Source organism: Pinus tabuliformis, chromosome 7 (assembly GCF_031772625.1).
Source record: "Pinus tabuliformis cultivar Carrire ecotype Pingquan chromosome 7, CPIR1, whole genome shotgun sequence".
NCBI classification, from domain to species: domain Eukaryota; kingdom Viridiplantae; phylum Streptophyta; class Pinopsida; order Pinales; family Pinaceae; genus Pinus; species Pinus tabuliformis.
In genome coordinates, this window is record NC_142293.1 from 1,000,115,305 (window position 1) to 1,000,128,724 (window position 13,420).

General features: G+C 34.8%; 1 protein-coding gene across 1 annotated transcript in view; it reads left to right on the top strand.

Annotated features, from left to right (window-relative positions):
- The first annotated feature begins 12,319 nt into the window (after nucleotides 1-12,319).
- The window catches only part of LOC149250955 (putative GPI-anchored protein At3g06035), a 72,405-nt gene continuing 71,304 nt past the window's right edge, over nucleotides 12,320-13,420 (top strand). Inside the window, exon 1 of the mRNA XM_089456500.1 lies at nucleotides 12,320-12,635. Coding sequence (XP_089312626.1) covers nucleotides 12,557-12,635 — 79 coding nt within the window. The 5' untranslated portion in view covers nucleotides 12,320-12,556. The remainder of the gene's footprint in view (nucleotides 12,636-13,420) is intronic.

Here is a 13,420-nt window from a genome sequence, read left to right on the forward strand (position 1 = left end):
CTAATCGCAGATCAAAAGAACTCAACCTGGGCCCCTAAAATGTAGGGATTACTCTGCATGACTCTAGATAGACTTCCAACTTGAATTTTCTAAGTCGATTAAGTCAATTTAACTTAATTAACTATTACAAGTTGCTATGAGAATAGAATTACAATTTAATTCACAATTTAATTCAAGGACAAAATAAATTGGAATTTCTAGTTGCTAATTTTAAGATTTCTTGTTTCGATTTTCATCACCCCCTCTCAACAAGAAAGGAATTCAAGTCTATCCCAATCCGATACCTTTGGAATGTTCTGCATGCAACACTTCTCTCTAGTGTTGTTGCTGCTGCAACTTATGAAACTAAAAAGCATCCAAACTGAATCAGTATGATGCATCTGTCACCAGAGTCTTTGACTGCTACTAGCTCTTGCACTGTCTACTAAAAACTTTGTGCTTTTGCTAACTCTGCCTCTATGCCATCTGCACTGTTGTCAACTCTGCTTTGCACTCTCCAGTATCTGATTGTTGCTAGCCTTTGCCTCTGTCACTCTGATATCTGACTGCATCAACCGCCACTGATCCATCCTGCTACTGTGTATTGTGGGCTCTCGTAGCAAGGTAATGATCCATGAGACAAAACCTCTCAATGGACCCTACCCAAATTTTTGCACTCTTGGGACTAATACTTCACATTGCCCCACCTCTCACTTGGAGGTATGGCTGCATGTGCTCCCTCTGCCCACTTGGCTCAAAATTTCCCCCTACTAGAGGTCTCTGCTTGAGTGGATGTCTCCACTCAGTCTCCTCTCTACTTCTCCAATTGTGGTTGCTCCACAACTTTCTGAGGCTTCTGCTGGGGCTGCATGTTGAGAGGTAATTTAAGCTCCCTCTCAACCACCAAGTCTCTAACCTTTGCCTTGCTCCTCAAGGCTTTTCATGCATCTTGTACCTCAAGTGCATACAAGTTCTTGACTCGTACATCTGCCGACACAAAATTTTCTAAAAAAAGAGCTGATTTTAAATTGGTGATATCTCCACCATCCGAACTCCAATTCAGCCGATTGTTTTTTTGGGTATTTTTCGCAAGAAATCCAAATCTGCTATTTGTTTTTGAAAAATTTCAACAAAATTTTTCATATCTTCTCTACAAAATCGCCGCCCAACAAATTCCTGCTCCTTAATCTGCCAATATCAATTATCACAACTCCTTTTGTGTCACTAAACATTGGCTCATTGATCTGCCCACTAGCAATCTTCTAGTGCCATTAAGAAGTTTGCACATAGGGTCTTATGGATCTGCCCCAGACAAGAGCTCCATAATTCTTCTCTTCTATAATGTCTTCAGCTCCGATACCATTTAGATTTTTACTTGTAGATTCAACAGCTTATGTGATATACTAAAACATAAGACAAGAATCTACTCTACTTTCAGCGAAAACCAAAATTGATCAATGAAAACAATAAGCAGAAAAAGGAAGAATATCAATTGCACATAACACAATATTTCTCTGGGGAAAGCCACTGCTCAAAACCCCAACTATCTATATTGCATTAACCATAAAACTTGAGAAGAAAATACAATGTTTTTTCACACAAAACAATCCATGCACAAGTATGATCTAACTCTCTGCCTCACAAGTCAACTCAATCCAACACTTAGCCAATTCTAATGCCTGCCAAGCCCATACTTCCTTGCGTAATTCTTGAGAGAATCAACCCATATTTAATTAGGAAATCCTTCCTCCATAACTACGCAATCCAAACATAGGTCCTCAACTGATTGCATGCACCATTTGTACAACTCAGAAAATTACACAACTGATAGTACATTGTCCCTGCACTCTAATCTCAACTAGGTCTTCCTCTAAACTGACATGCATGAGTTATTTATGAGTGAATCTTCAATTAACTGGTGTGGTACTGGTGACACACTAGTGCACTACTCCACTACTAGACCTCTACTAGTTCCTCCAATAGTTAGAACTAGTTTAACTAACTATAACTCAGTTAGGCTGAGTTATCTAATTACAACTCAAAAGAACTCAACCTGGGCCCCTAATATTTAGGGATCACTCTACATGACTCTAGATAGACTTCCAACTTGAATTTCCTAAGTCAATTAAGTCAATTTAACTTAATTAACTATCACAAGTTGCCACGAGAATATAATTACAATTTAATTCGCAATTTAATTCAAGGACAAATTAAATTGGAATTTCTAGATGCTATTTTTTACATTTTTTGTTGCTATTTTCAACAAAAGAAAATCATGAAATATAAAATTTGCACAACTTATAGGAATGTAGACTATGCAGCAATACATTCATACAAAAGACTTTTCCAACAATGTCAACCTTCAATTTTTCATTAAAAGATTGATAAAAATATACAAACTTCAGAAGTCTAAATCTCCCATCCCTTTCTTTATAAAAGAACTTCCTTTTAAACCTTTCAATGATCACAATGCATTCAATATCCTCTTCCTTTTATTATGTCAATTTTTCTTTTCCAATTCATATTTAGATGTTACTTATGAAAAATCATTGGATAAAATAATGTGATTATTCCTTTCAAGCAATGATGTTGATATACGTTTTCTATCTTCCAATTCAAGGAATTCTCATTGTATAAAAATGTAATTTGTTATACGTGTGACTTTGTTTAATTTATGATCTTGAATGTGCATTATATTTATTTGTTTGCAAGTACATTTTTTAATCCTTGTTTGTCCATTCTTTCCTTTATTCTCTCATTTTCCTCACTCTCATGGTCATTAGGATTATTCTTCTTTCTTGAAGATATGTGAAATGTACAGAAAATGATAATTAGTATACTTATAGATAAACAAATTTACACAACAATCATAAACAACAAATGTCTTTCAATTGTTTATCTATTTTAATTTTTGTTTCATTTCCTTGAAACTTAGGATCAATTCAACGGAAATATGGGAAATATGACTTTCAATTCATTTTACTATTTAATAGAATGAAATATTAATCCTACATTCACCAGATGAAATCGTTAAGAGGGGTCTATAAGTTAACCTTTACTTAATGTAACTTTTGTGCTCAAAAGCATATAGTTTGAACTATGGAGTATTCTTGTATTCACATTTATATATTAATATGATATACAAAAATTTAAAATCTAGATATTACAAGGAATATAAAAATTTGAAGAATCTAGACCAAGATTACACAACATATAGATCACATCAACGTTGAGCAGATGCCACATAGGATCATCCTTAACAACCCAAAGGTTGATCCTTGAATTGATGAGTCGTTTGATATGACATGAAGAGGAACTCACAACAATTTAGATATGAAAAATAGAGTCAAATATCTAGATATTCAGAAGGCTGGGATAAGACCTATTAAAATTAACTTGGATCCACATTATCAGTGTCTAGATACAAATATGAAACCCTTGATCTGGATACTTGAGTGAGAAATGAAATAATCAAGAGTTGGGAAGAATGAGGTGAGGTAGAAGTAATCTAAATTTGGATACCATGTTAAAGAAAATTCAGAAGAAAAATGCTCAAGACATGAAAGAAAATATAGAATCCAGAACACTACGATAATTTCCATCAAATCATTGCCCAGATCTGGATACAATGAAGACAAGATATTTGATATTTAGGAGCATATATGAAAATTTTCACATTGGTATACACATAATCATACCAAGTCAACTGCCACATAAACCATCACTTCTATATGGTTAATAAGTTAAATAACCAACGACCACATGGCATGACATGTAATATGACATATTAACATGACATGTCATATTACATGTCATCGTAAACACACTCCTAAATTTGTTAAATTCATCCCGTTATCAATCAAGTGTGATTTCAAAGCCACGAAGGATTACGTGAAAGAAAGCTTCATATCCAGATATATGGAATCCAAGATCTAGAAGTTTTCAACAATGATATATTAAGTTTCATCTAGAACTGGATATCCATAATCTAGAATTAGAAAGCTTTGTATAAAATAACTTATCTTGATCCAGTTTGGATACAAACAAGCTACAAATGACTTCCTCTAAATCTAGAATTCATAATGATATGTATACATGATTTAGAACTAGATTAATTACATTTGAATATCTATAATTTTGAAAAACACACATATGGTTAATCACTTTGAATTCTTTGATCCAAATTTTCATGACTAAGACCTTTTCTATGAATTTTTAACATTATGTAAAACAAAAAGAAAACAAATTAGATCAAAAGATATCAAAACTCATTCATAGTGAAATAGTGGAAATCTAATTGATTGAAAACTATTCAAAATTGTAACATCCCCTGGTTGAATTTCCATGTAAAAAAATAAGACCAAGGTCATGGGACACGTATTCCAAGCTGAATGGTGGGAAAAGCATCCTAGTAGGTTTCACTTTTAGATTATTAATGACTATGGAAATTGGCAAAGGCAAAGAGGCATTAATTGACATTTTATGTATGAAAATAATGGAAATGGGAGAAAAGGAAGGTGAAAGGTCACAGGTTCGCATGAGAAGGAAATTGAAGGAAAAATTAAGGAAAATGAAGAAAATAGAGGTCTTAATAATAAAAAGGCTTCCGAGGATCAGTTCAAGGCCTTTTGATATTTTTTGGGTGGAGCTATCTTCTATTCACTCTCTCTCATACTCCTGCACACTTAGAGTATTCTTGGAGCACTTTGGCATACATTGGATTTGGAGAAAGAAGGAAAATGAAAGGTAGGAGAGCGCAAGGGAATAGGTGAATCAATGACTACAACTAGATTTCTTTGTAGGTATCAAGTTGCATGTATGGTTTCCTTGCTAGTTTTGGCATGCATGGTACATGCATGCGATTATTTGGTTATGATCTATCATTGGTATGGAGGATTGCTTGGATTGACAACGGTTTTGCATAGCCTTGACATTTCCTGGATAGCCATGGTGTTGTGGGTTTTCCCATTTGTTTTCTGATTGGTGGTCATTTTCCTTATGGTTGTGGGTTGAGTTACTAGTTCCTAGAGCCCTGGTTGGAAAAATGATCTGGAATTCCTGGAGCAACTTGGGTTGAGTTACTAGTTTTGGAAACCTTGGTTGGACAAAGACTCTAGAGCTCTTGGTGTGTTGAGTTACCATTCATGGATCCTTGGTTGGGAAAATGTTCTGGAGCCCTATGGTAGTTGTGGGTTGAGTTACTAGTCCTGGAGCTGGGTTGGAACAAACGGTCTAGAGCCCTAGACAGGTTGATTAGAGGTTGATATGTTGATGGTTAGTGATGTTTGACTGTGAGGTGGAATCATTGGTTGAGGGTTGAGGTGGTTTGGCCTCTAGAAGGTTTGGTTTGGTTTTGGTTTGTTAATTCCATGATATCTCACATTCATGCTTGGAATATGGCATCGAGGTGATTGGATGAAAGAGAGATTTGGTTCATCCCAATCTATGGTCAGGTGGTACGTTGAAGTCCCTAACTTGGTTGGATTTTGCATATGTTAATAAGAGCTCATTTTCCCTTGTATTTCATGAGTAAATGTATTTGTTTGATGTGGCTTTGATGGTTGTTCTATCATTGTTATGATTATGGTTATATGTTGGTTATAAGCATGGGTTTATGACATACTCGAGTTATGGCTCTCATCATGTTTTGGTTAGTAAATGAAATGTTAATGAATGCATGACCTAATAGATGATATTGCAACTATTGTGAGAGCGCATCAAACCTTCTTGATAATTCTCAGATAAGTATAAGACACCTATGTTTAGATGTGTAATTATGCCTTGTAGATTACATGTTCATGATGTGTTTGACGAAATGTATGTCATGGTTGGGATGGGTCAGGTTAAGTCCTTGTTCAAGTTTTGCATTAGAGGCATTTCCTATTTATTATTTATCAATTTTTAGAGTTTCATTAAGTTATGGGTAGAGGCCTGGGTCCTAGCCTTGAAAAGTGGCTCAGATATGGGGCTTGTTGGCACATAACTAAGTGAAAAAATCTATAGTTGCTAGGATGCAGGCTCATGAGAGTGATAGAAGGGTCTCAACCACTGGATTTCCTTGTCATGGGAGTGACTGAGAGCCCAAGTCAGTGAAAAGATAAGTTAACTCAATGGTTGGGCACCTAGAGTGGTTGGTTAGCTCCTGGGGGTCCTGTAGCACTTAAGAGAGGTCAGTAAAGTTTTGGTTCATTAGTTCCACTTCCTTAATTATACTTAGGGAGTTGAGTCATATCATAATAACTCTTCATCACATATTTACCCTAATGGACTGGTAAGCTTGGGTAAGTGTGGAAGGAGGGTGTTACAAAGTGGTATCGAAGCCAAGTTCAACACTTGGACTAGATGGGCATATTGTGTTTGTCATGCATGCATGTTAGTAGTCTATGTGATTGTAGGCATTCGTTTTGATAGTCATTATTGCATTTTGTGTCATCATGATGCTAATGTGTTGGTTGAGATAGAGAAGGAGAAACATGTTATTAGAGAGAGGTTGCAGCATTGGACTGAAGGGTGAGAGTAGATTGTCATATAGGTTTGTATGTTGGGCATGCAGGTATGTTGGTTAATGGTTGTTATAACATTATGGTTATGTATATGCATGTCATTCCATTGTTGTTGTGGTTACATGCATGATAGATGCTAGTTGATTAGTGTGGTCATGTACACGTGTGTCATCTTGTCATGCATTGTAGTTGATTTATTGTTATATGCATCGCAGTCATACACATGATGATTATGTTCATTGTAGTTAAGATATTGATGTTATATGTATTGTGTTAATCTATATTGGCCTATGCAGATGGTTATGGTTATGATACTCAGGTTTGAGCCGATATATTTATGATATTGTGTCGTACTAATTTGGATTGACTTGTGCAGATGTGATAGCGTCCCCTAAGATACATTGAGGTATGCATTGATTATTTTGTCTATTTAGTTTATCTAACATGGTATGTTTACAAGTTGTTTGAATGTTTGATTAATTGCATGATATGCGTATGTGTTTTTAATTTTGTATGAAGGAATGATCTTTTTTTAAGATGGTTGTACTAACAGAATATGTATTGAGACAACTATTATGTACTTGAGTGCAAGTAGGTGCTAGTTGTAGTATTATGACTACTGACTGTGAGTTGATTATGACATGGTTGTTAGTCTTTGTAAAAGTTGATTTCAAATTTATAGACATGATTTTTGATCTTTGGAACATGTGGCTGACATGTGTGAATAGTTGTAGCGAAACATGCTTGGTATTAGCTTGAAAAGGTAGCAATTAATTTGTTTACATAACTAAAAATTGGGTGATGTGATAACACATAGTAAGACTCAATTGCAACAAGGTAAAAGGTAAAAGAAAATAATTGGGTGAGAATTACTTTGGTGGCATTTGGAAATGACAATTCTAAACAAATGAGTGTTTTGCATAAATACATGATGTCTTCTTAACCTTGACTTTGTCTGACATTATGTAGATATGTGCTATATTCATGAACATCTATTTGACATATATATTATCTAGTTTCTAGTTATAGCTAGATCCGTCAAGGGAATTCTTAAGAGATGGTGTGGATTTGTTTCGTTGCAAGCAACGTGCTTGACAAAACAAGGTAAGGTAACCAATATGTTGTTATATTTATCTATGCACTAAAAATTATCAATCCACTCATGACATGTTGTTGGACATTGGATAAACCAACGCTCCCCATGTGTTTCATGACATGGACTAACCGCCTCTTATGGTCCTTATCTCTAGTGATGCGATCATTGACTAACACCTACAGGTTTTGGTTTAACGACAATCGTGATTCTCAACAAGTGGTATCAGAGCATAGGTCACAAGTTCGATACACATCTGGCTTGCGTTGGGGGGGAGAGTTTTGGACATTGGATAAACCAATGCTCCCTGTGTGTTTCGCAACATGGACTAACCGCCTCTCGTGGATCCTTATCTCTGGCGATGCGATCATTGACTAACACCTACAATTTTTGGTCTAACGACAATCGTGATTCCCAACACATGATACATACTCCATAAGTCCCATCATTGTCAAATGTACACTAGCCATCAACTCAAATCATTATAAAATCATTTAGCACTTTGCAAAGAGGGTGGTGATTAGGGGACATGCACATGCTACATGACATTAGAGGATCAAATCAAAATTCTACGAGACAATTCATAGAAGAGGAAGAAAGTGGGAATGATGGTGTACAAAATTCACAGGATAATTCATCAAAATGTACTTAGTAGGATGACACTTAGAGTCCACAATGAATAGACTCAGCATATGATGATTGTGCCACAAAACAGGAACAAACATTAATGACTAATTTTCCATGAAATAATCCATCAGTCACTTAGCTTACTTCGACTGGTACAATGTCATCTAAGCTGACTTCAACAAATACACTGGGAACTCAAGTTAAAAAAGAGCTTATTGACATTCGTAGCAAGTATGTTGACTTGAATCTTGCTAGTGATAAGCAATTTTTTGAAGTTTTAGAGCATTTTGTACAAGCAGACAAATTGTAGATGAAAAAGAGGAAAAAAGGCACCAACAAGCTTCAATACAGATAGGAATGAGAAAGGGATATTAGGCTTGATTGTCAACACTGGGCAACATAAAAACTTAATTTCGACATTCCAGCCGAAGTTGGTGAAAATCTCGTTGCCTTCTAATAGTTGGTGTACCAATTGATTGACAAGAATGAGCAACTTAGTGCATAAATAATAGAGTTATAGTCCATACCAACAGTGGCAGGAAGTGAACAACTAACAAAAATATTCCAAAAGGCTCATCATGAATTTCAGGTAGTCAAACAAACATTGGAGCACACACTTGATAGAGGAGTTGCATTAACGACCATGCTTAATAATTTGCCCATTTATTTGGCATCAACCCATAGTCACATCAGAGCACAATACATGGTTATTCATGACCTATCCTCGAGGGAAGTTGAAAATCAAAGAGCTAAACAGGCATTGGGCAATAAGCTAGAATGGGGGGGGGAATCTATGCGCAATTGATGCAAAATGAGTGCCAATGGCTCAGAGAAGGAAACAAAGCACAGTTGGATGCTAATAATGCTTCAGAATTTCGACAGGGAATACTTGATTAGGTCCAGTAACTAGAACAAACCAAGCCTTTCAACCAAAGGGTATTAGAGGAGACCTTTTTGGAAGAAAGAGCTCAATCTTCGATGAACACCTTCAAATTTTCACACCAGTCATTTATCAGAATGCTTTTCTGAACATGCCACCACCACCGCTAGTTCATTCTTCATTGCCATAGCCGCCATGACCCACTCGTCAGTTTTATGCACCTAGTGTTTCAACATGTGTTGCAACCTTAAGAACAACAATCACATGAAGTCGAAGTGGATGAAGTAATACATTAGTCGAGAAAACCAGTTCATCAAGCTCTGACAGAGCCTTCAAAAGGACCAGAAGTTATGTCTTAATTTACCTTTGATTTCTCACTGTAATTTATTTTGTATTAAAATTTTTGTAAAATTTTCAGCTCTCAAAGAGCTAGCGAAACAATTGTATAATTCATAATGACTTTGCTACACCAAACTCTGTAATTTTTTTATCACTCAAAATCTCCCCTTCTTCGGTTAAAAGAAGGCTTTGAGGGTGGGGAAGATGTTAGAGGGGCTAGTCGATTTAGTTGACTAGCCTAGTCGAGTTAGAAAGAATACATATAAAGATGATTGTTAAGCTTGTTAACATGATAACTAAAGTCGAATTAAGTTAGAGTCTGGTTAGACAATTAGATTGTCGTAATTATCCCAACGTGATATAAATATATGTCTATGCATCAATGTATCAATTATGATTGGCTTTTAAGAGATATAATATAAAGTATGCTTCCGCTAGTTCTCCACTACTTGTATCTCTTCTCTTTCTCTTTACTTATGTGCTTTGCTATGTGAATGCTTGATGTCCTTGCTATTGGCAACCGTGTATACTTTTCCCTAGATTACAACATATCTATTGAAATAACGGGTTTTCCAAGAAGTACGTACTAAATGATCAAGAGGATAGATGATGTGCTTAGGTACTAATCCAATACTAAACACCAACGCCATAACCATGATATATTGATCACACATCAAATCACAATATTACCAATAGAACAAAATAGCTATGGATCGACATGCTAGATATATTTAGATAGATTGAATAGTGAACACGGAGAAAGAGAAATAACACTTTTGCTTTAGGTTTGCTTGATGTTTGTTGTCTTCCCTTTAAAATTGTTGTTCAACCACCTATTTGTAGTAAAATTTGCTAATAAATTTCCAAATCCATTACAATTTACACTTGTAGGAATAACTAATTGTTTCGGGGTTTCATGTCTATCCAACACGTTAAGTATGGACAATAAAGGAGAGATTATGGCAAAGTGAGGGAGCTCTAACACATTAAGTATGGACAATGAATCATATTCCAATCATCAAATAAAAAAGTATTAACACCACTTATAACATATGAATTCAAGAAGTGACTTTGGAAAAAATATTTAAGCTTCCCTAGGAAGCATTCATAAAGTGACATTTAAAATGGTGGATACACTAATACAATGGTAGCATAATGTGGGCATGAGCTATGTGATACATTTCATGCTATGAAATAACACATCTTATAAATGAAAATATAAGAGCCAACATAAATATAGATGAATTTAGTAATTAGATGCTATATGCAAGTAATGAGTGTTGAATAATGATTCACATATATCTTTATTTAATGATGTTGACGATGATCATTATAGTTTACTGATATCGACTTTGGTTAGTATGACCTTAATAAAAATGATAAGGAATTAATTAGTTTACTTGAGAGTTTTATTTCTAAGAGTAAAAAGTTTGGAGATGAGTTTATTTAACTCTCCGTAATTATGTTGAGTTAAGAACTTAGGAATGTTGGTTTTGTTATAAATATTTTAAAATTGAGATATAATGTGGGTATACCCATGATATTTTAAAAGAAAGTGCTTTTCATTTTCCACCACCTTATCCTTAGTAACACAAAGATAACAAACTTTTTCAAGCCGCGATGTTCTAGGAATTCATACATGTTTATTCTTATATTAAATCAATGTTCAATGAGGGCTACCTATAATAAAATGATACTTTTGATATTTAGATTTAGGTTAATGGCTTATTTTTAGTATCTTAATTTTCTCTTATTATCTATTTCTTTCTCACAACACAATTTATCCTTTAATTTAGATGTGATAGTGTTTTTAATGATATTAATATTTTGTAAAGTGAGATCGTCCTCTATTCTAGCTATAGTCTAAGTATGCTAAGTTTGGTCTTTTTCCAAGCACTTTTTCTAGTCAATTTTACTTGAAAATCTGAGAGATTTGTTGGAATGACAAGTTTGAGCTGTGAAATTTGCATAATCCAAGTGCATCAAGAGTTTTCATGACATTAAATGCATTTATGCATTCAAAACACATTTTAAATAATATAAAAAAACAATTTGGCCAAAAATTATATTACCAAATTTTAACACCAATTACCAAAATATAAACTAGTTAAATTACACTTTCCATAATAATTCAACAAAGTTTAAACTCTTCATGACAACTTTTCTTAAATTACATATCACTTTCATTAAAATTTAAAATAATCTTCCAATTTATTTATTTTTCCTTAATTAATTAAGCATGAGATCTATACCATTATTATATATATTAAATATACAATATACTTAAACATAATCTCTATAATTATAATTATGAAAATAAAACCACCATTACAAATTTTATCATATTTATTATACTTTGATAATGACTAATGAATTAAGAATTCCATTATTCTGAAAATTGAATTTTAAATGTGAGGGCAAGCATAAGTTTGGATCCCTAGGGGACAATAAAAAGAGTTCAATGCAAATCATTGAAAATTGGAAACGTAATCATGGCAACCTATCATGACCACCACCACACGACTAAATTAAAATAAAATAGCTCTAAACCATAAGATTGAAAGGGATTGAATTACAGTTTTGGATGCGTTTAAACTCCTCACAAAGACCAAATAGAGTTAGTTCACAGATTCTGAGCATGACCATGAGCATGACCATGGCCATGGCCATAAGCCTAAAATGGATGTGAATCCCAAGTTTGAAGAGGATGATGGACTTCACATGACACAGTAAAACGAATTCACGTAGGACAATATGATAATAATATGTAGATTAATTTGATAATTTATAAATGTAATGAAATTTTGTATAAAGAAAAGAAGAGAGTTTTAAGGTGGGGAGAGAAAATGCTCTAATTTAATATGAATGCCAATTGTTATTACGGGAGTGAAGGGTTGTCCCGGTGTGTGTGGGGCCTGTGGAAAGTATTGCAATCAAGAAAACGAATACGAATATATTAATTTAGAGAAGTGAATGCTGTTCTCATTAATGAGTGCCTCTCAACGGCTAGCCTGATTGATAAATAGGAGCCAAAAATTTGCCGGTTCAACAAAGATTTCGAGGAGCTTGGGCTGTTGTGCTGTATATTGCGAACAAATACCCTACATTGATCCCTGCTCTCAGACTTCATCAATAATGGCATATTTCAATCTCAAGCTCCTGCTTTTGGGTATCTACATTTGTTCTTGGATCTTCACTCCAACAATGTCTGATGGTAAGTATATCTTCCTTCCTGCATTATATTCTGCTTTTGGATATATGCATTTGTTCTTGGGTATTGACTTCAACAATGGCTAATGGTAAGTATCTCTTCCTTCCTCCAATTTATTCTGTGGATTTTGCATACAACGCTGGTACATTGATATATCTATTTATGAATTAAGACTGTTGCATGATCTTTGAATGTTATTGTTGAACATGCTGGCGCTGAATACGGTAGAGAGCAGATAGATCCCATCTAATTTCTTATTGGAATTTCTTTATGCAAGAGATTTGGGTACGTTTCAGTGCCTTGGCTAAATCAAATGTTGTTCGCTGGAGCAGCTCTTGGGTTTGATTTGATTGGCTAGAGCTTTAGGCGAGGCCGTTCTTACAGATTCTTTGCTGACATTCCGGATCCCTGTTATTTGTAACTAAAAATAGGTTATTACAATGAATCCCTGCACATGGAGCGAATCGTAAGGGTGGAATACCTGGTCTTACGTTATGCTAGTTACAAACGGCAACCGTTTCAATTATGAATTTTCTGTAGAAGAATCGTCTGAATCTATTTAAAGTAACAAAGATCAGTGGCTCTAACGTTGTCTCTTGTCAGAGAACCTAGATCTATTTGAGGTTTTAAATTTATAATTATCGGTTCTGGTTCGAGGGGCTGTTCAAACCAGAAGTTGTTTTTTTTTTCGTGGGATACAATCTGCCTGATTTTGATTTTGAGCTGGCCAAGCTCAGGTTAAAATGCAATTCCATGCGATTAGGCACCCACATTCTCACGGGTGCTTA